Below are 24,212 nucleotides of genomic sequence, written 5' to 3'. Positions count from 1 at the left end.
AAATGAAGAGATATTTAAACCAATTACTAGTAGTCTCGGCGAAGTTAAAAATAAGGAAGAACAACCATCACTGTGAAGGTAGAAGTAAATCACAAAATTCCAACTGTAAAGAAGAGTAAATATGAACCATATAGAGTATAAGAGTTTATAACGTGTACAAAGTCTACGAACAGGAAAAATTTATGGATACGAGGACACCAAGTTAATGCAACAGTCAGGCCATACCTGAGATTTTTCACGAAGTTGGAATAATAACACGACCTATGGAGTATACAGAAAACATATTATGTGGTTCCTCGGTGCTAAATAAATATACTTTATAACATAAATTATCATATGTGCAAAAGAGTACAAAAGACACAGGATGAATTGATATTTTACAGGGAACCAAAAGGCAATTACCACGAAGATTTGCAAGAGTACAAATACTTCTAGAGCTAAGTAATTCCTATTTTCATGCTAACGAGCCAGAAAGAGGCACATATAAAGACTGAAAGTCGATATTCTCACCAACCTATTCTGTGAATTAGCAGCACATGTTAAAAGTTTAAAAAAGCTAGAAGGTGTTCAGAACTTTGACTATGTGAAATAGTCCCTTAAACAATTTAGTGGACAGGTTAAGACTTATACATGCTTCGCTTAGTGCAGAAAACTATTCGCACATCACCGTCTCTATAATCGAAGAACTGAATGAAGCTGGCTACATTGAATGAGACAAACTGGAATAAATAGCGAACTTTGTGCTCCTGAAAGACAAAAATACCTTCGGCGCTAATTCTATGATTAATTCTAGGCGGATCTTGTTGAGATGATAACATATTCCCGAATGAATAAAAGTTTGAAGTACATGATGACGGTCATTTATGTGTACAGCAAGTTTCATTAGGCCATACCTGTGAAATCGAAGAACGCAAACAACGTAACCAAGGCTATGAGAGAAATTTTGCGTGATGGATGTGAGTAGTATAGTTTGGTATGTCCGGGCACTGGGTTCTGGGTGTGGAGCCGGGAGCCGACCGCCAACTTGGATTTTGACGTCACGGCGGCTATCTGGGATGACCTTGACCTTGAACTTTGACCTTGACCTTGACCTTTGAATTTCAAAATTAGTCTAAATTAGCCAAAATTTAGCCAAAAATCACTAAACTTGTCTCTTGGAGCACTTGAACCCGATGGACAAATGGAGCATTTAAGCCAAATGTAGATAGACCTGATGGCGCGAATTGGTGTTATTGGAGCTGTTGGAGCATTTGGAACTTTGGAGCTTTAGAGCCTAGCGTATATTGGTGAGATCGAATTACTGAGAAGAGAACGTATAACACCACATCGAATTTTTTCGATCATATGGGCTTCTATTTTTAATGTTAATGGTTCTTGTTTTAAATTAATCGATCGGTTGCGGGTATATAAGCGAGTCCTAGACAGCAGGTCGCTCAGTTTGTAACTGAGTAACGTCGTCGGTGTAAGGATCACCTAATTTGTTTCCTCTGGTGCATAAGTCGTGTGATTACCTGTTCTTGTGAACTCGATGGCATCTTTAACGTCTTTAAAGACGAACTCAATGGAGGTTGTACCATCGACTACGGTAAACCTGACGTCAACACTGGCTGAGACTTCAATAATCGTAGTACCACCAGCAGAAGAGACTTTAATGCCGGTAGTGCTGGCTGTACAGGAAACCTCGACGAACTCTGTTTTGCCCTCGATGGAGACTTCAATGGATGGTGAATCGACAACAATTAACGAACATCGATGTCGTTACTGCGACAAGATTTTTCCAACATCAGCAATGCTCGTCGACACGAGAAGAGAGAATGTGCTAAGAATCCTCCTCGCAACATGTTTGGTTGTGAGAAATGTCATAAGCAGTTTGCCAGAAAAGATAATATGAAAACTCACATGAAGACATGTAAAGGTTCTGCTGTGTGGCAGAAAGTAACGGTTTCTATACAACAACGATGCATTGATGTTCATAAGAGTATGCCTGGAAATGGTACAACTGTGGCAACGCCAGTATCTGGATCAGGTCTGAAAGGCACGTCTTCATCACCACGGTATCGTTGCAGCTTTTGTGATACGTCGTTCGCATTTTGCCATGATGTACGAAGACATGAGAGGAGTAAATGTATGAAGAATCCTTCTCGCATGAAGTTTCGCTTCAATGAGTGTCATGAATGGTTTACTCCAATTGATAATTTGCTTCAACATGTAAAAAAACTGTAAAGGTGAAGTCCGTGTGCCTACTGTTGAACTACCCGCAGAAAATACGACTCCTCAGTTTAGGTTGAAGACTCGTGAGCGTACAAACAAAAAAACAGATGAGCAGCAACCAATTGCTATGGCATCTGGACATGGAACTAAACCTAAGACAGTGTTCAGTGCATTATAGGTGAATGCTAATGGCTTCTATGTAATAAAATGTATTTTGTAAAAGAACTTGTGCTGTTTTATTTTCGAACCTGTCACTATTATGCATAATTGATGTTATATTAAATTAATTTTATATCATCCAGGGATGGATACAAGTTTCGAATCAATCTGTAAATTGATTGCAAATTATTTTGGTGAATTTTGGAATTTTTCCCGAATTTCTAGCTAAATAATTTCACGATTCCAAGATGGCGTCCAAATTTCTGAATGGCGGTCTCCACAGTAATAATAAATTATTACTGCACTCTAGTGGGCTAGAATAAAAACAACATGATGGTAATGCACTCTATAAGACGAGTACACACACAAGATTGCGTCCTCCAGCAGACGAAAACAAGATGGTGGCAATGTCCTCTAGCAGGTGGTAGCTCCTGGTATCATTTACTGAACAAAAAATGTCGGACCCATGATGGTCTTCAAGGTAAAAGTCAAATTTCAAGGTCAAGGTCAAGGTCAAATTTCATGGCCAAGGTAAAATTTCAAGGTCAAGGTCGAGTTTCAAGGCCAATTTTCAAGGCCAAGGTCAAATTTCAAGGTCGAGGTCCAAGTTCAAGGTCAAGGTCAAAGTTCTATGCCAACAGTCTAGGTCAAAGGTATGGTGAACAGAAGATCATACTAACATGGCATTAGCACACTCTAGCAGGCGAAAACATGATGGTGGTCTCCAGCAGACGAAGACAAGATGGCGGACATGACGTCATACCAGCTGACGATATATACCTTGTTATTGGTGGTGAGAGGTCAGTCTAGGCAGCTTCCGTGGAGGTCGGATCTGTCTTTTTTTTTAATTTTTGCTCTTACCAGTTTCGAACAAAGGATGGGAATTGATCTAATCAACCAGTATTCTAATAAGTTAATTTTTTTAATGAATTATGAAAATTTTTTCATTAAAATCGGATAATAAATAAAGATTTTTAAGATGGCATCCGTAGCGATAATTGACACAGAGGTGACATAATTCAAAATGTCGGGTGTCATGTAAGATGTTTTCATTACTTTTTATTGAGAATTTTCAAAATATATTAATACATTTCTGGTTTACTCTCGTCGGTAATCGAACCGAGGACCGAAATCGATTACGTAACTAAACATTTGAAGTAAGCAATTTTTAAAATATTTATTTAATTTTTTATTAAAAATTATTTCTTTATTTATTTTTAAATTTTAATTAATTTTTCATTAAAATCGGATAGTAAATAATTTTTTTTAAAATGGCGGAAATGACATCATACTAGATGACGATATATACCTTGACATAAGTGGTGGGAGGTCAGTCTGCCGGCAGCTTCCGTGGAGGAAGGATCTGATGTAATTTTTTTATTTTTGACTTCGTCGGGTTCGAACCGAGGACTCCAAGCTCCATGGCGTAGTTGTACATTTAATTTTTTTAAACAATTTTTATTAAATTTTTATTATTTAATTCGATTATTTGTTTTTATAAACTTAAAAAATTTTCTTGATTTTCTAACATAAAAATTACGGCTTTTCAAGATGGTGACTGTAACGGAAATTGAAACGGTGACGTCATAGTTAAAGATGGCGGCCATAATCCTAGATGACGTCAGAGGCTTATCAGAGGCTTTACAAATGGATGCTTAAGCCTCTTTTAGGATATTGTGTTCTTTCCTAATTTTTGAATTGTGGAATTTTTTGAGAATTTTTGGCGGGATTTTTTTTTTAAAAAAATGGAAATTATGGCAAAGTTTGGCGATTTTGGCTAATTTTGAAGGTCACAGGTCAAGGTCATCTAAGATGGCCGCCGTGACGTCAAAATCCAAGATGGCGGTCGGCGCCCGACTCCACACCCAGAACCTAGTGCCCGGACATACCAAACTATACTACTGATGTGTACTGTCGCACCTGCAAATGTATTTCGACAAAGAATACTACAATGCGACTTTCAAGAATTTTTATTAAGTATGGCATCAAACACTACTCTACATTTAGTAATGTCAAAGCCACTGTTGTCGAAAGGTTTAACATAACTTTGCACAACAAGATGTGACGACAGTTGACGGCTAACGGAAATTAAAAGTGGTTTGATATCTTGCCGAATCTATTAAGCGAATGCCATTCCACATGCATTCTATCACGAAAATGACGTGTAAAGAGGTGAAGGATGATCACTTGCTTCGAACAGTGTTTTCCAACATAAAATAGAAAGATTCACGAAACCGTGAAGCTAACGTCGGTGACATTGTGCGAATCTCCAAGCAGAAAGGTGTCTTCGTAAAAGGTTTCACTGCGAATTGGAGTCCTGAACTTTTTCGTGTGACACGGGTTCGCAAATCGGAGACTAAGACCTATTACCTCGATGATTTGGACTACAAGCCTATTCGTGGCGGTCTCTATGCAAAAGATATTCAGCCTACTTTGTATCCCCATTCGTACTTCGTGGAGAAGATTCTACGTCAAGTGGTGGGGCTTTCCACCTCTCTTTAATTCGTGGATAGCAGATGCAGAAATTGAGAAATACTAGACTTTAGTAATTTGATTGTGTTTTGTACTTATAGTAGAGTATAAATTATGTAATACTTTTTTTATTTTTAAAATAATTTGTGGTTTTTTATTTCAACTTGTCATTTTATAGTATCTTTATTTAAATTACCATTTTTTTTTGCATCGAACAAGTATCGAACCAAGGACAGGAATCTATCGAATCAATTACCACACTAATGGAAGTTTTTTTTAAATTTCTAGTTAAATAATTACAAATTTTCAATGTGGCGGTCAATACAGGCGACAATGTGGTGGGCGCCCTAGCAATAAATGATTCCTGAACTCTAGCAGGTAAAAATTAAACTAACAGGGTGGTAGCGCCCTCTAGCATACAAAAACAAGATGTTGTATCCAAGCTGGCTGCCTCCAGCATACGAAAACCAGATGGCGAACATTATGTCATACTAGCTTCCGATATAATATATAATATATTATACCTTGGCAGTAGTGGTGGGAGGTCAGTCTGCCAGCCGACACTATGGATAAATTATCAATCGTATTTTTATTTTTGCCTTCACCTGATTTGAACCTAGGACTGCAAGCTCTATAATTTATGTGAGTTTTTATTGTTTTATTAAATTTTATACAATAATTTTTTATAAATTAAAATTTTTCCCATTAAAATCGAATAATAATTACTGATTCTCAAGATGGCGGCCGTAACGAAAATTACAACGAGATCATAATTAAAAATGGCAGATTCCAAAATGTCGGTAAACAAAATGGTGTATCCGAAATAGCCACCAGGGTCAAGATAAAGGTTTCAAAGAGGGCCGCCATGACGTCACAATCCAAGATGGCAGACACCACCACTGACACCACACTCTGAACCCTGGCACCGGAGGAACCAATATAATCTACTACTCATACTTGGATGTGCTTTTTTTTCTGTAACATTTAATATAGCAAAATGTAAATGTTTATAATAATTGCTAGTTTTCATGATGAAGGCTTGTGTTTCTTCATGGGAATATATATTTGGTTGACTTTTGCTTATATATGTGTATTTTATTTGTCTGGGTGAGCTTTCGCTTTATTGGGCATGTGGTTTTTCAGTTAGAATATTTATATATTCGACTTAAATAAAATTGTACTTATAAAAATCTTTTATTTCTATTATATAGCTGAAAGTGGTTTCCACATTCTCAGTGGTAGATGGGACAGAGGCCGCTTTGGTCTCCTTTTGCTCTTATGAGATAAATTATTGGTACAATTAATTTCAATTAAATACTTAAGTGCCTCCTCAGAAATAGGAGGGGTTGGGAAAAGAGAAACATGCGATGCTAATGGACATTTATTATGTCACCCCCTAGACAATGGTCGTCATTATTAATTGCTTATATTTTCTGTAATGTACCACTGAGAAGAGGCTAGCTGACATTACAGCGTTCTTTGTAAGAAAAACTGGACAGCCATCTTTTAGGGATATCGGGGGTCTCTATGGGTTCTGATATCCGGCATGTTTATGTTACGATTTTTAAGAATAATACAGTTATATTTTTGTGACATATATCTATACGTTAGTCCTCAAGAGGGATATATGCATGTCTTACAGTTAATGTTCTTTACTTATGCACGTATGTTTATTTTTATATCCACCATATTGGATTTTATGATTGCAAGTATGTTTATCTTATTCAGCTCGAGGTCCCGAGTTCTGAGAGTTCTCCATGGCAATTATTAATTGTATAAGTTCCTATCCTGACGTAGATAGTATTTCGATGTATGTGTCTGCATAAATTTTCTCTCTGTTTTATTAGTGATTTTGGATTACAAGCTGGTTAAGCTGCACATTAAAAAATATAACAATTACAAATTCACTTTTAAGCTGTTAATTGTGTGTGCACAGTACCAATTAGACACAATCGATCAGTGGGTGGCAAGGAGGCAGCAACTTTGAGCGTTTTTGCTTGTCCCTGAATAATTGTTTTTCTAATTATTTATGGCATTACAATAATTCATTATTATGATTTTTTCTCATTGGCTGTGATCGCTAAACGAGTAGGGCCATGTGGTGAGGGTTGCGGGTTCGATCGCAACCTACCAGCAGGACTATGAAAAACGAACACTGCCTTAGCCTTTACCTCGATGGCTCTTACCAAAAACCACATAATGCCTTCTATCTTGCCGCAGCTTATTTTTCTCGGTGACTAATTATATGTATATACCTATAGTCACCTGCTTACGAGGTCATCACTGACTTACAATTTTACAACAGAACTGTTTAAACTAGCTATTGTAGAAATCGATACATTTATTATTTATTTAGTAATGGTAACTCACAAACCATTATTTTAACTTATGGAAAATAAATTGTTGCAAAACACGGTTTTATGCATTTGTCGCGAAATGCCGAAGACTAGCTGCGTTAGCACTAAATTGTACCCAGTCCTAAGAGATTCCTACCTCTAAAACGCGCTAACTACGTCTGCCATGACAAAACATCTGCTAAACTAATGTTATTTTCTAGAACGAGGGTGGACTTCTCATTCGTTTACATCATCAAGGTAATGCCACTTTTTGATTGGCAGATGCCACATTGTACTTGATATTTTGACTGGGTCACATATTTGTCACAATGTTGAGATTCCCTTCTCTTCCTTCAAGTCGTGCCCAATAACCCGTGATCCAATGGTAGTTGTTATAAAAATGTATAACAGTTTGTCGTATAACCTGCTGCCAAATAATAACGAGGATTCTGCGAATCTCTACAGTCACGATAGACTTCCCGAAAGTTCTGTTGGCAAAAAGCAGTTGAATTTTGGGCCCAAGGAGGTCCACTGCGCAGCTGATAGTAGTCCGTGGTTTCCGTGTACTTACCAGGAGAGGCGCGCAGGTCCAGATGAATGAGGTGGCTGCGTTCAGGTAGGCCGTGTGTCGCAGTATCCTGACTTCCTCCTGGCGCTTCTGCTCCACCCGCTCCTCGAAGGACCGCTCCCACGCGTACAGCTTCAGGACCTTCATGCCACCCAGGATCTCGTTCATCATCTTCAGTCTCTGGTCCTTGATCTTCATCTGCGCCACCTGAAGAGTCTTCACTTTGCTGGCCACGTAAACGTTCAGTGGGATTAGCAGCAGCATGACCCCCAAGCCTGACAAAGCAGCGATACCTGGGGAAAATCAGGCATGGCGTGTTACGAACTAGTCATAGATCGTCCCTAACTTCGACATACACGTCATAGACGTTGCAAAATTGTTTTCAACACTGCCTTTTGAGGTAAACATCGATCAGCTTGGAGTGATTAGCCTTCATACTAATTAATTTCACAAAATTTACAGAACCTGTTTGTTTTTAAATCTGTTTCAGTATAACAATGCATATCACTAAAAGGTTTACACTTACAGTCGAAGAAATGTCTTTATTATGTTACTAGGCATATGATTCAACATCTTTAAAGATAATATTTATATTACCGACAAAAAATGTAAAAATTGTCAAGTAATTATTGTAAGTTTTTAAAAAGTTATTAATTTTGGTCTTGCATATTACTGTAAAAAAATCTGACAGGAAGTAATCCTTGTTATTTCACGAGTATTTTAAATAATATATTGTGTGAATGTACTTAAAATGAGCGAATACATGTTTTTCAGTGACTTGCGTGTTTATGACATATATGTTATTGGTTCCTGCCCTCTTCCACTACAAATAAGAGAGTCATAGATGCATACGAGGTGCGTTCAAAAAGTAATAGGAATTTCGAAATTTTGCCAGTTTTTTATTGTTCCTCATCATGCAATGTTTTCTAAGTTGTGTTGGTAAAAATGTCTGAAAAGTATCTGTATATTGTTAGCCATAATTAATTATAAATTTGTTGTCAGCTGGAAAGAAGATTAAATGTATTTTGGTACGATCGGTCATTTGTTATTTTATTTATTTGTTTAAGAAAATCGATCGGAAAATTTGCATTAAATGTTGTTTAACGCAGGGAAATTGTTAATGAAAACACAAATATAATTAAGTAATCCGCACATATAACATATGTAAATAAACAAGTTATTTAGTAAAACACTAACATATTTTTTTATTTGTTCCGTATTGTTTTGTGGGTGCGTCGTTTGTCTTAATAGCATTTTATTCATTATTTTTACTTGATCTATTGAAACAACATGAAAGTGAGAGTAGATCCATAATGCCACTCACCCACGCGCTGCCAGAGGAAATAGAGAGCTACGGCTATCTGCAGAGGACACATCCACGCCCAGTTGAGGTAGATCACCGACTCGTAGACCCTCGTCGCGTCCACACTCATAAGGTTCACGATCTCTCCTACTGTCGACTCCTTCTTAGCGTTGTTAGACATCGTCAGCGCCTGCACAACACAGCGCCGAGACATTACCTGCAGGTCAGTGACTCGCCACCTTCGGGGTGTCATGTCTCACGTCACATGGCTTTGCACAGAATCTTAAGGCTAGGACTTTCTTGCTGAGTTATTTAGTTTACTTTCTTATTATATTACTACTTCAGGGCTTTTTGTGTTAGTTTATTCCTACATCCCAGTTGCATTGTATGTTTCGTCTCAAATTTTCTCATAAATTGCTTAGTAAAATTTTTAAGATAGTAGATAAGAGTTTCACGAGTGTTCATAATAGTGAACACTTTATGACATTTCACAGTTTAAAAATTACTTTTTATAAATACATGATGGTAATATTTATGATCTAAATGTCATCTCCTAGATTGCAACTGGCTGGCTGCGAACCCCTTAATTACAGATTCGGTGCAAATAAATCTGGATAATGTTGGGCAATTCTTTCAGACGCACAGGCAGTGAGGTCATTAGGGACGAAGATACACTCTCACAAGTAACAGGGTTTGTAGGAAGGAGCGGGAAAGACCTATGGCGAGGAACCATCCGAGTAGCACCTGGAGGGGTTCCGGGAAAACGCGGATAGCCGTATTCAGGATGACCGCATCGGGGCTTGAACCCGGGTCCATGGATACGAGTACAGGATCTTGCCGCGGCACCACCCCGCTCAGCTCACCGGCCCTTGTTCTCAAACAGCTCCAGCCTGGCGGCCGCCTGAGTGCACAGCGTCAACTGCCGTTTTCATATTGTATGTATCATTAGTTTATTGGCAATCCGATTGGGATTTAAAATATTACCCAACGTGAAATAACTGGGATTGAATAGCTACTGAGTGACCTTGGTGATGTACGTCTAATAAATGGTTTTTAATTGTAACTAATTAACTGACATTAAACAAATATCTCAAATAAAATAATTGAAATAAAGAAAAATATTACAAGGTATATACTTGAGAAAACAAATAAATGAAAATTCAATAAGACAATATTTTGGGCGAGAAACTATGGCACTGGCTCCAAACCACTTGTTCCCTTCTCAGTGCTTAGAGAATTGAATAATTCCCTGAGGCCAATGTAATGGTGCTGCGCTAAACGGTAGCGTTCATCTACTACTTCGTATCATTCATGGCTTGTAATCGATAACTACACTTTTGACTTATTGCCAAATCAAAATTTAGCCTATGCTAAGTGGTGAACTGTCCCATACATGTATATATGTCGGGCCTAACAAGAATTATTATACCAAATACGTGTCGGGATACATCGTAGGCTTGAATCACTTTGGCTTAGAAGTCAACATGAACAGGCGCGTGGTCCAAATATTCGAGATAGTAGGTCTTAGGTCCCGATTCGCGTACCTGGGTCATACAGAAATGTTCGGGACTCCAATTCACACTGAAAATTTTCTCGGAGATGCATTTCTGCTTGGAGATCCACACAATGCCGCTGATGCTAGCTTTACAATTTCGTGTAACTTACTTCTTCGTGTTGGGAAACAATGTTCTAAGCAGGTACAACACGTACGAGGGATGCTTTTTTTCAACATCCGATGGGCTATAAAAATAATAATTTACATAACATAATCAATTTATCAACAAAAGTTCAGCAGGGTCTTATTTATTTTTATACATAATCGCCAAAACCGTTGAGGCATTTGTCATATTTTAAACACACGCTTCTAGACGTCTTCTTCGAAGAAGCTAGCCGCCAGTGAATGTAGATACAGGGCCAGCGCCTGGACCTCCTTCTCCCTCACGTCGCTGCTGTGAGGCAAATAGACGCATTGTGCCGTACTATTCTCTTGTGATTTATTGACACGGGAGCCAGTGCGCCGCGCGATTAGTCCACCCGCCTCACAGCGGCGTCGTGAGGAAGGGGGATAACCAGGCGCTGGCCCTTCATCTCTCCTCGCTGGCGGCTAACGTCTTCGAAGAAGGAATCGAGAAACGTGTGTTACGATATGAGAAACGCCTCATCCGTTTTGGCGATTATGCAGAAAAAATTAGCAAGACCCTGTTGAACTTCTGGTGATAAAATTATTATTTTACGTAAATTTGTATTTTTATAGCCTATCATAGGTTAAAAATCAGCCCTAGTATACGTGTATATATTTAAATATTTTAACCTATTTTCCGATAAGTAAGGAAATCTAAATTTGTAAAATGTTTTGTTTTTAACACGTAACCAATGTAAAAGTCCCTTATTTTATTTTTAAACATAAAAAAAATGGTAGAAGCATAATTAAAGTCAAAGGCATAACTTCATTTAAAGATTTATTGTTGCTAAACGATAGTAGAATGAAAATGGTTGCACTAAAAATAATACTCTTTGAGAGATTTACAAGATTGGTTTATGAATTTTTGTCCTATCTCATGTCCAACGTTATGCTGTAGAAATTTGGATCTCGGGAAATGTCAATATTATTTTCCTTATCAAATAGACAACTAAAATATTCTACACGGCAGGCCTTTTTTTTGTATCTACATCGGTTACACCTTAGTTTGAGTTTAAGATGTGTGTTTGGTGTAATTTTTGTAAATATTTTGGACACTCTCAAAAAAATTTCCATTATTTCAGGACAGTTGTAATCATCCAATTTCACACGCTAATTGCAGTTGGATATGGCACTTTATACTAAGCGTTGTTTGGGCTGAACAAGACTACCTTGCGGTAGATGATGGATATGAGAGCCGTTCTGGCCCTGACAGCCGTCTTCATGACCAGCACGGTGCCGTGGCTGCTGAACATGGGCTGAAGCAAGGCGAACACCAGCATGAGGACTGCGTACACTATGCCGAGCCAAAAGGGGTCGTCGCTGCTGACGAATGCTATCAGATTACTGAGAAAAACAAACAAGGAAAGTAAGTACATTCAGTTTATGTTTGCTAGATCAAAGACAGGTAAAACGAGACCTACAGTAATAGAATGACACACAAAACATACAAATAAACAAATAAAAATACGTTAAGAGTAACAAAAGTTTTTATTTTAGTTAAATGCAAAATCTGCATGTCCTTGATGACCGGAGCAGAGGACAGTTCCCGAAACATCGCAGTTGTTTTGTCATAGATTGTAATTGTGTTTGTGTGTGCTATTGTTGTTGGTTTGTCTAAATTATCTGTTAAGTTTCATCCTTGGGTTCGCCTGTCTAATGTTATGTTGTCCCATATTGTTGAATTTTTTTTACAGCACTTATTGGAACTTACTCGTCACCGTCAACCCACTGTAATTTTCGATGATGTAATTTGTTTTTTCCATAGAATTCCCTGTGCAGTTTAGGCATTTAACATTTTACATCGGCAGATTTGGTCTTTTTCTCCATGCCAATAAGTGTTATTAATCTATGGTGTTTGCCCATTAAATATATTCAAATCAATCCATCCAAATATAAAAACATAGTTTAAATAATATAAAAGTATTATATAAAAGGGGCCACTGGCCCAGAGTGCAGGGAGAGGAGTTGGAGCCGGGTGTCCGCCATCTTGGATTGTAACATCACGGCGGCAATCTTGGATGACCTTGATCTTGACCCAGCTGCCATTTCAATTTTGATGTCACATCCACATCGCCATGATCGCCACCATGACATCATACTGGTTGGTGTAATATATATATTTTTGGTGTCAGTAGAAGAAAGGAGGGAAAGGAAAAAAAACCGTCATAAATTTACCTATAACATGTATATTTCTCAGTGTCTAAAAACTCTGCGCTCTCTCCCTCACCGGTTTACACAAACACGATGATATACCTCCGAGTGTGACTGGCCGGGTCTAGGCTTGATGTGTCGGAGAAACGACATATCCTGTTTCAGCCTGACTGACGGGAGCGGCCTCGGAGCTTTACACTACACACACAACGAGTTTAACTAGGTCCCTTTGACACAGAATACCAAACAAGCCTCTAAATACAGGCATCACGACACTAACATGCATCAGTTAGCCAACTGATGGGGAAAGGGTGACCTCCCTCCACTGATTAAATTAAAGCCAAGCAACAAGCGACAGCTTTTTTACTTCCTGCTGTACCGTGAGCCACCTTAATCTTAAATTCGCACACTTCGCGCCCCGCCGTCGTTTCCAGTGATTCGAACAAAGTGATGGGGTCGCATTCTTGATTTATGTCCCACATAGCGAGTTATGGGAACATATTAGTTCCTGGTATCGCTGTCACACGCCCCCGGCCGAGTATATGAGGAAACGGCGGCGGTAGTAGGGAGTCATTCTTCCAGTTGCGTCCGTGGAAGAAGGACCCATCGACATTTTTTTTCTGTCTGGGTTTGAACCAAGGACTCTAGCTTCATGAGGTAAATGGTTTTTAAAATAAATTTTATTAAAATTTTAATAAAATATTTTTTATAATTTTTTAAATTTATTTCTTTTTTATTTTAATTACTAATTTTCAAAATGTTGGGCAGAATGTAATTATTCAAAATGGCGGAATTGAAAACATTTGATATTAATAGAAAACCAGATGGCGTAAATTTCTGGAAAACACAATGGTGGACGTCCGCCTTAATTCAAAATTGCCGAATCAAAGATGGTGGAAAGGACTAGAAAACAAAGATAGGATAATTGATGTTTAAATTTAAAATAGCGGAATACGAAATGCAGCCGAAGTCAAGGTCATCCATGATACCCGGCCGGGTCAAGGTTAAGGGAAAAGGTAGAGGTATTCTAAGATGGCCACTGTACCGTCACAATCCAAGATGGTGGACTCCCGCACCAGCTCGTTTCCTTGCACCTTGTACCAGTAGCTTCTTTTGTATGCCACTCATCAGTTATTAATAACATGCTGAACATACTTCGTAAATTAATTAATTGCATTGCAAATATATCCCATTAGGAAACATTTGTCGTTGCAGTTTGTTATTATGTGGCTGTAAAAATATCTTTAAAATATCATATTTTTAATTTTAAAATAGATCTAGTACAAGTAGCCGGGAAATCTGAAAAAAAAAAAATCACTACTTTTTATATCATTAAGATTTAATCTATTAAGTTGTGAATTCATCATTTCAAAAGTTAATTTTTAAATTTTGCACAACATTAGTTTTACTAAATCTAAAGTTTTCATGGAAAATATTTATAAATCTAAAATAAGCGTTCTCTGTTTTCTTGGCTTTTCAATAAATATTTTGCTGTGAAGTACTTACTGACGGCATTTAATAATGCCAGTGAAATGCGAAGTACTTTATCTATAAAGATTTATTTCCAGTAGCATGATACTCTGTAAAACGTCTAAAAAGTTGGAAACAAAAATGATTATGGACTTGAGGGTTGTAACGTATGTTGTTATTCTTATGTTTCTAGTTATTAAACGATAAGTAAATATAAATTGATATTAGTTTATTTGCCAAAGAGTTTTTATAATATTAATATACTTGACTAATAATTGTATTAAGACTATTCTGTGAATCTAAGTTAATTACCTGAGTATTTGCGGGTTGACGAACGTCACCACAACGTTGCAGAGCATCAGCACGGACGAGCTGAGGAACGTGGCACCGAACGCGCGGCATAGAGCCGGCAACACTGTCGCTGCCCTCGCCGCCTCGTGCTGCTTGAAGTCCAGACTCCCGGATTTAGAACCAAGCTTAGCCACCAGAACGTCGTCTCTGAAATGACCATTTTTTAAGTTGTATTGTAGCATCTTAGCACAGGTGATTCAAGTTCAAACTGGTGGTGCACTGAAAGAAAGGTTTGTTTGTCTCGACAAAATATATGGCGAAATAAATATATTTTGTTGATTCAAGCAAATAATTTGCAGGAGAGATTTTGCTGATCCAACCGAATGATTTTTTTTCAACTCAATTGTATATTTGGTTAGTTGTAACAAATCAATTTTGTTACTCAACAAATTTGGTTAGGGCAACAAAATGTTTTGTTATGGCAATTAAATGCCTGATTCGCCATATATAAACAAATATTTGTTTGATTCAAACAAACATTTTTCTCTGTGTGCTTCCAGTACAGCATAAGAGTCTCCGACACTAGTATGTAATGTTGCAAAAACATGACATTGTTTCAGTAAAGTAACATCACATATATGAAATGCATCTGTAACATTGTGTGCTGCCAATCGTCGTCATGCGGTCGATTAAGCGCTTACTTCCGTTCGAAAAGGAGTGGATTTGACTCCCAGATAAGGCATGGAAACAAATTATAAGGTATAGTGTAGCTTCTAAGCCATTTCCATTTTCAAATATAATACGGGCTAAAAGAGGGCGCTTTTATAAAAAAAAACATTGTTTCTGTTAGTGGATTGTTTCTCGTGGTTGATACGTTAACCAAACCATTTCGAAAAAAAAGTAAGCGAGTCTTGCAATATTTGTCAGTGATTTGTAAAAATATTACCTTTGTAACAAGGTAAAATTATGTTCTTAGGTTTCAAGTAAACTTGAAATATGAAACTCGGACACGAAATGTAATGTAGAACTCTTGAAAATAATATCGTGCGTGATAAAAATTAAGCTTTTCAAATAAATACGAAAATGTACAGACGCAAATCACAAACTTACTTTCTGCGCCTACAGCTAGAATTCGCTGCCTGAGTCGTAAACTTTGCTTGCTACCATCACCCGCAAATTGCAGCACGAAACAAACAGAAATTCGAAACTATTGGAAATATCTTCGATAAAAGCAAAAATGACTTGTAAAAATCGTAAATTCCGGAATTGGACTTAATTCTCGACGATAAATTTTATTAAAATTGTGTCCATATTGTTAAGATTAATAAAACAGTTAACACTAAAATGTTTCTGCTCACGTTAGAAGTTATTCTTCTATAGAATAGCTAAAATATTAACCTGAAATAATTTGAAATACAAAATACATACATTATAAAAATATAAATACATTATATAACTAGGTATATGTTTGTATATTGGTTTTGCCTAAACGACTGAAATCAGTGTGTAAATAATTACTACAATCAAATCTTAATTTATTGGGCTGGATCAACATGGTTATTATGTAATGTTATTATAATATAATGTTATTAAAAAAGTTAAAAAAAAAAACCAGTTACGAGAATTGAACCACCTACCTGAACGTTAGAAAGCACGCGCTCTAACGCTGTGCTGACAGGCCCAATTGCATGTTGTAAGGTGAATATGTATTGTTACGATTTATAATGTGGGGGAAAACTGCGTTCGTAAGGGATATCCCAGTTTTGTTTATATAACAGTTTTATTAATTACTAATATTTACATTAATAATAAATAATTGTACTAAAAATTTTCGATTACAAATCGCTGGCAAAATTTTTTTTTTCAAGTCACTCAATGTCTGTTAAGTTCCATAGTTCGCACTCCTCACTGGAGCTAGGCTCAGCAGTGGTTTGTCCCTTACCACGCGCCTGTATACACAGTCTCGCGCCACTCGGTCACCACATTCTCAATATCCGATTGAACTCCACCTCGCGCCACTCTGGGCCGGGGGGGGGGGGGGGGGGAAGTTGGTCTCTCACCCTCTTCGCCGATGTCGCACTTCCCTTCGCTCGGAACTCGTAGCGGGACTCGTCGCAGAACTCCGCGCGAAACTCACGGCACTCACGGCACAAACGCCGAACTCTCGTGGAGGCCGGCCACGCTGCTTAAGTACTGTGACGCCCTTCTCGAACCGACGAGAACAGTTGTGACGAGTCGCGTCATCCCGGGCCGACCCGCTGTCAGAAACATCAAGAATAGCGTCGTTTTCTCACGCCACTTCACGCGGCGGCCTCTGTGGAAATTTTCAAAGCCGCTCATTGGTTGGCGCTGAGGCAGGACGGTGCCCGTGTTGCGGAGGGTGAAGGGGGGATAGCGACGATCCTTGTAATCCGACCAGGTGCCCTTTTAATGCCTTACGTCAGTGTGCGGCATGCGACACGGCGCGTGATGCCAGTGGCCGTGCAAGGCCGCCAGCCAGCTCCGAGCCTCGCATCGTGGTCTGGTCTCTCGCTTCCATAACAGTTTCCTTAGGTATTTTAAAACTTGAGATTACTCTTTACTATGACTATTTTATTTTACCAAATAGGCTAACATTTTATGTTTTTTTGTTCAGTATCAATAAGATATATGGAACACCAGTACGTTTGGTATGTACTCTAATGTTTGCGAAAACCACTTTATTGGCTACACGTGGGTCCGCCATCTTTGTGTCACTTTTCCGTTCATCGACCTCCGTTCAATTTTTATAAAATTACTCCTACCAAATGTTGCATAACGAGAGCTAAAATGTTTACACATCTAGAAGTACTATAAATACATATGCAGAACCTTTTACTTTGCTTTAATAAACAACTTAACTACAGTTCATATTAAACATGATTGTAGCGCAATTTAGGTCCTGATATTATTTTAAATTGCATTTTGTACATAAATAAGAGAACACAAGAGTCAATGGGCACCGAAAAGACTCACCCCGCTTTCTTAAATTTATGGGCACTGAGTCGGCCTAAGTGGTTCCCAGCCAATATATGTAATCTATGTGTGTATGTATGTTCCCTAAGGACTCAAAAATGGCTGGACCTATTTTGACTACATTTTTAGACAATCTTCAGATTAGCTCAGCGGGTAATCCTGTGAAGTTTGGTAGCGATCGGATAAACATATTTCTTTTTTTGGAAATTTTGTGTTATATCTTCAATGCTAATTAATACAAAATTTAATTTTTTTTATTTTTTATTCAGTTTTTTGAACATTCACAATTAAAAGTGATATTAGGGTAGATAGTATGTAATATTGGTGGTTCCGTAGCCTTAAACTTCTTCGCATAACAATGTGACTCTATAAAGTCAAGGACCGAGCGAACAAGCTGCTCGTTGGACCTACACTTGTATGACTCACGTCAGTAAACCTGGAATCTAACCGATGACCTTCGTTTCACCAGAAGAGCATTTCGCCTTCGCATGTGTCTGCTATAGTGTTTGCCATGCTACTTGTCTCAAATTTGAAAGTTCTTCAAAGATGTACCTCTGATTTACGTCTTAAATGGTTCTAGATAACGTCATGTGATTGTCAGTGTTCGTAAGGAAAAATCATGTGATGCTTTACAAGTGCCAGCTGCGAAATTGTTATCACTGGCACTACGGGTGAGAAATGTCAAGTTGAGAAGAATTAAAAGACAGACTATAACTTCGAGCGTGTGAGCGGTGTTCGAATAACGATTTTTGTATTTACGACATAGGATAAAGACGATTGTAGCGACGGAGCAAGTGGCATAGTGGCAAAGCACTACTCTCGCATTCCAGAGGGCTCGGGTCCGAATACTGCACAGCCATCCTGATATCAGTCACCTCTGTGTTCTCGAACACACTCCAGACATGTGCTGAGATGATTCCTAACTGCAGGCCGTTGTCTACCAGGCGCCCCCCCCCCCCCCCAAATACTTATGAGTTGTATGGTGGAGCTTTTTAACATGTAACTAACTCGTTTTATATGAGACGTCCATTCCATTTAGGTTAAATAATCAACTTCGGTAGATGGCTGAGCGTTGTAGTAGCGAGAGCAGAAGAAAAGCACTGTCAGACACACTTATTAGTTGCAAGAAAATCACAACTACGTCCAAATATTTAGTTGTTTTTTTTTAATTTCTGGCCCAAAACATTACTTACTATCGATAAAGCATGAGTTGCTTGAATTTTGGCAAACTGAAGTTTATATTTAATTCACCATATATGATTATTATTTATAGATTTTTCGTTACGTTCATTTAATCTTTTAGCCATAATTGCGATAATTGCTACAACTGGCATTTCCCTTTTTTTTTTTTTGCAAATGGCGACGTTCGTAAACAACGTCGCTGAGATATTTTAGCTTTTTCCACACGCGATAAAAGGTTCTACATCCCATACATATGGCTAGGTTAAGTAACTGATACAACAATTATTTTTAATAACGTGGTTTCAAGTAATTACCGCGATTTCCTGACTGCTTTATTCCAATGTTTTTCAAATCGAGGGACCACAGATTTGCTGGATTCTTCAGGCTTCAGATCCCAAAGCTCTTCTTCGCTAACAGACGATCGGTAAGTTCTCCACACGAACTTGTCAAACCACAGGAACAGTAGATTGATTGGAAATGGAGAAGTCACCTCTGGACAAGGTCTCTGAAAACATATAATCAAACTTAGTGGTGCAAGTACTATATTGTTTAGGTACCTGCACATTTATTAGTTGCTTGGTAGCTGGCCAATTGATATACATTTTTACGAAAACTTTCACATGCTTGTTGACAAGTTAATTGAATTATGTAAGCACCCATTCACGTGACACTCTTTTAGAGTGCCGTCTTGCCTGGTACTTGGTAAGTGTTCAAGCATGCTTGAAATGCAAGTAATCCTTAGGAATTTATACATTCATTTGATAAATATTTCTGTGCGAAAAGAATTCAAACTTGACTGGATAACGACAATTTCTAAGACCTTTAATCAATGTTCTACAACTTAAAACTGAACTTATATCAGAGTGGTGACCACCAGCATCAATTAAAAAAATTGTTTGAAACTAAAAAACTTTTTTTAAACTGCGCACAAAAAAAACTTTAAAAGTTGTTCAGCAAACCAAAATTATTTTCATGCCTGGTTTTATAAAATTCTGTAAATAAAATCAATCCTGCTTACCATTTTTATGATTGGACTTATTTCCTGTGGTATTTAGATTTTTAAGTTTTGGAAGCCATCTAATATAGCAGTTTACAACATAGTTTATAGCTGTATCCAAAAAGTTTTTAACCGTATTTTAAGAATATTATCTAAACATTCACAGGTAATATTATCTAGTTCTCATCCCTCCCTAGTCTTAGTAAGAAATAAAAAGGGCTTCTATAACTTCAAAATAATTTTTTTAGCTCTTATATTATTGACTTAAAACTCTTCCTACTACAGCTATTTAATAAATATCAAGTGTTCAATAAAATAAAAGTTTTGTGTATTGGGCACTAAAGATATTGTGGCTTCTTAACCTTAGTTTTTAAATAAGCATGATGTATGGCATTTTATTTTGCGAAAACAAGACATAATTTTTATGGACATATATAACGATGTCCGTGAAGTGAAATTATTTAGTTTTAATGATCATAATAGTTTTGTAATACCAGCCAAATAAAAATGTATTGCTTTCTTAACAAAATCTGCTTTCTGAAATAATATTTGTTTGATATGACATGGTTGTAACTGTGTAAACAATCGTCTATACCATTAGTATCTTCACACGTGGTCTGCTGGTCCCGATACGACCAAGGACAGACACATCTACCGCTCTTTAAGGAAAGAGGGTGAATTCTCCGACAAGTAGCCTGATTACAAATTATCTGAGGAACTTGACCTTTTCTTACCTTCATGTCCTCATATTCCGACTCCTTTGGTACAGCGTCCAACAAAAAATTTAAGAGAAACATGACTAGAGTAATGGCGTAGAATACAATATAGCTGATGGAGGGATAAATTGGATCTGGAGGCTCCTGCAAAGAATCAAACACAGTTTATTAAACACATAGCAGCAATCACCCAGTACCTCCAATAACTTGTTTATGACGTCCAAATTCATACGGATTTCACAGCCCCAGGCACAGGAAACTGAGTCTTGTCTTAAGGCTTTCCGGACACATGTTTTGTCATTCCCTGTCGAGTAATGAAGGTTAAACAGGCAATATAACAGGAAGAATGTTTTTGTTTATCATAGTTTACAAACTTTTACCTGAAACCATGTATTCAAACGTTTGGCATGGTAGTGCATTAATTATAACTTTTAATTATATTTAATATGATTTTACTAATAATATTACAGGCAATTATCAATCCCCACATCTAATCCTCAAGCTCAAGGTTTGAGTTTGTATTGTTGGAGAGCCTGGCTGCCGGGTACCTGGTTTATACTCACGGCTGGATATGGAATGTTATATTTGTGGAAAATTTCCTTCCTGGATCCAGGGCTAGGAAGGCAATAACAATCCTTATACAACTTCACGAATTCGCCTGTCTTTTAAAACACTGGAAAACCACAGCGAAATATTTTTCAAGTAAACAGTTTATTGTATTTTTTTATATAGTCAATTTGTATAGATCGGAAATAACATTGTAAGGCAACAAAGAAACAATCATGTGTGCATACAATTAAAATATATTAAAACCATTTGAATCATTCAAACATAACTATTTTTATTTGCTGTTTTCTCTCCATGTCATGAAATTTAGGCTCCAAAAATGCGCACACTTCCAGACATGCTTTCTGCTTCTCTGTGCGATATTTAAAAGTATCGCTGGCTTTGTCCCACAAACACGGTCTGGTTTCTACCGACTCAGTCGAGAGTCACAGCGTCGTGCCTGAACCCTGCCATATCACAAGTGTGCACTGCACTGAGCCAGTGTATTGTATCGTGCGAGTGACCAAGGTACATGTTGTGACAGGATCCGCGCCGGGCAGGTAGTCCGGATTATCGAGGTCATCTCCGCCTGCATCCGGCGCGCCGGCAGCCGGAGCGGTTTCCCTGCCGTCCCTACGCGTGCGGCTATTGACTCGTGAGTCTTCCGGTGCCGGCGCCAGCTCCGGCTCCGGATCCGGGTTTGCCGGTGCGTTTGCAAGCACCCGAAGTACTTAAAGTTCGAGATATGAAAATTCAATAAGGTGTAATTTTTTTTGCTGCTAAAACAACAAATTAAAATATTATTTTTGTAACGTGTACGCACGATGGCTCTCAGTAGGATACCGCGCTTATGCGACGAAGTTGTGGTCTATGGTTTAATGCCAAGCCCTGGTATCATTCATAATCATTTATAAACAGTTAGTCCGGTTTCATGTGGTTTGAAGTCCAACAATATCTATGAGTATTTTCTACTTTCATGTATGTTCTTTAATGAGCATGTAGTAATGAACTAAAGCTCACTTGTAGATAATTCTAATATCAGAAAATTTCAAGTTTCTTACGATAATTTAACTAAGAAGGCGAACACCACAGATAATAAGATATTAAGGGTTTATTGCTCTTATTTAGAACATATTTAGATTTAATTTGTTTATATATTTAATGTTCGTGAAAAGTTTCGAAGATTTTGAGACAAATATTATTTTTAGGGATGGTACTAGCTTTAGAATTTTATTTAGCATTTAATATAAGATTAATCTAAAAAAATAGAACATTCCGCACCCAAATTTAATATTCTACATCAATATAGTATTTATAAAGAATGTAGTATTTCAATTAATTTTTCGTTCATTTGTATTCTTTGTGCTTGCCATGGTCTTGTTTTACGACACCATATTCTGGTGTTGAGGTCTGAGCCGTAGAATGCAGAAATTGTGAAAGTTATAGTTTAGTCAACTCGAGGCATCCTTGATGGTTTAGGCCGTAAGCAAACAAACCACGCACATGACGTAACATGCTGAGCAAAAAATAAATATTTATAGAAGCTAATGAAACGACTATTGTTTATTTTTTCCTTTGATGATAACTTAGCCAGTTTTTACACACCACTCAAGTTAAATTGCGGTAAAAAAATATATTTTACGTTTCATTTCAGCTTCCTGCAATGACGATCCATATCAGCATGTCAAAGTAAATTCGCGGTAAGATTAAATTATTTAATATCTTATGAGAGTCAACATGGAAGAGAGCGCAAGTTACTTACTTCATTTTGAAGATTTCTTATCTCATACCGGAACTGCACAGCGCCGAACAGAGCAAGTAAGAACCAAAATATGAAGAGAACACCTGACGTTCTTAGTCCTTTCTTTTTGTTGTAGTACTGAAGAATGCAACATACAACCTGCACAAGGAAAATAAAAAATAAATATTATATGGTACTTAAAGCACACACGTTGGTTTTTTATTAATGAAACGAAACATATACAGGTAATTATAAAATTAAATCATTTTGTTAATGCTCACAAAGTTATGTGCTTACTAATTTACAATTTCATTAGGTCTTAATCAGCCAGACCAAAAAATTGAAAAAAAAAATATTATTATAAATAATTAAGATAAAATTTACGTGTGTGTAGTGTCACAATATGAGGCTATAGTTAGCTAATTATGCAAGCAGACATATACTTACTAGAGTGACGAATTTTATCGCTGGGGTAACGTAGTCAACTATGTTCATCTGGTAGCCTTGAGCTTCAAATGAAAAAGTGAATCCTATGTCGATTATACACAACACAGAGAGTAGACACGTCAGCATCTATGGAAAAAAACAACAACAAACTGAAATCAAATATAAATAACTAGATATTCTTTGTACTTTTTATCAAATGTTAATTTCATTATTTCAGAGTTTGGAGTTAGGCATACACATCTAAAATTGTTTATCACTTTCCAAAAAATAATTCTATCTCAGAACAAAACTACCCTACTTCATATTGAGCAAATTTATGGGAACGATAAAACATTTCACTTTTAATGAAATTAATTGTTTATTAATAAAGACTATTTTTTGCAAATGGGGAATTTTTCATTAGCTACATGTACTTAACATTGTAATTGGACTTAAATTTGTATGTTTTAACAAAAAGCATTGGACCGAAACTCTTATTAAATTCGATAAATGCATTAGTATTTTATTGAGTGAGTTAGCATGTTATGGTTTGAAAGAAAATCAACTTCGATACATATTGATTGCCAAATTTGGTTAAAGACTCGCTTTCTCTGCGTTGTAGCTATTGCCCATATGTTGAAATTTAATTTGCATGTTTTGAGTTATAAAAGTTTAGGAGATATCTGTATGATTAATAAGTTCACAATAAAAACAGGAAAATTTCAAAGACAATTTTCTCTATGTTTATAATAAAAGAATTTGCAACTAATCCAAGTATTTTGAGCGCTTCGCCCGCCTGGGTGGCCAGACAGTGTGCAGAGCATCGGACGAATCACTTAGTAATTTTAAAATGTATTTTAAATGTTAATAACAGATTGATACTTCTGTTTCTAAATTTAAATTTAAACATTTGTTGTGACTTAAAAAGTCTTTAATGGTTGTTTTCGGAATAAACTCCTGGTAGAAAT

General features: G+C 37.2%; 1 protein-coding gene across 1 annotated transcript in view; it reads right to left on the bottom strand.

Annotated features, from left to right (window-relative positions):
* LOC134531094 (multidrug resistance-associated protein 1-like) overlaps positions 1 to 24,212 on the bottom strand; it is a 195,567-nt gene that overhangs the window by 150,237 nt on the left and 21,118 nt on the right. The window contains exons 4-11 of the mRNA XM_063366632.1: positions 23,266 to 23,391; positions 22,840 to 22,977; positions 20,550 to 20,675; positions 19,133 to 19,323; positions 14,664 to 14,849; positions 11,900 to 12,074; positions 9,071 to 9,239; positions 7,750 to 8,039 (exon numbers count right to left, since the gene is read on the bottom strand). Coding sequence (XP_063222702.1) covers positions 7,750 to 8,039; positions 9,071 to 9,239; positions 11,900 to 12,074; positions 14,664 to 14,849; positions 19,133 to 19,323; positions 20,550 to 20,675; positions 22,840 to 22,977; positions 23,266 to 23,391 — 1,401 coding nt within the window. The remainder of the gene's footprint in view (positions 1 to 7,749; positions 8,040 to 9,070; positions 9,240 to 11,899; positions 12,075 to 14,663; positions 14,850 to 19,132; positions 19,324 to 20,549; positions 20,676 to 22,839; positions 22,978 to 23,265; positions 23,392 to 24,212) is intronic.

This window comes from Bacillus rossius, chromosome 3 (genome assembly GCF_032445375.1).
Source record: "Bacillus rossius redtenbacheri isolate Brsri chromosome 3, Brsri_v3, whole genome shotgun sequence".
NCBI lineage: Eukaryota > Metazoa > Arthropoda > Insecta > Phasmatodea > Bacillidae > Bacillus > Bacillus rossius.
This window is presented reverse-complemented; position numbering and strand designations above follow the sequence as displayed.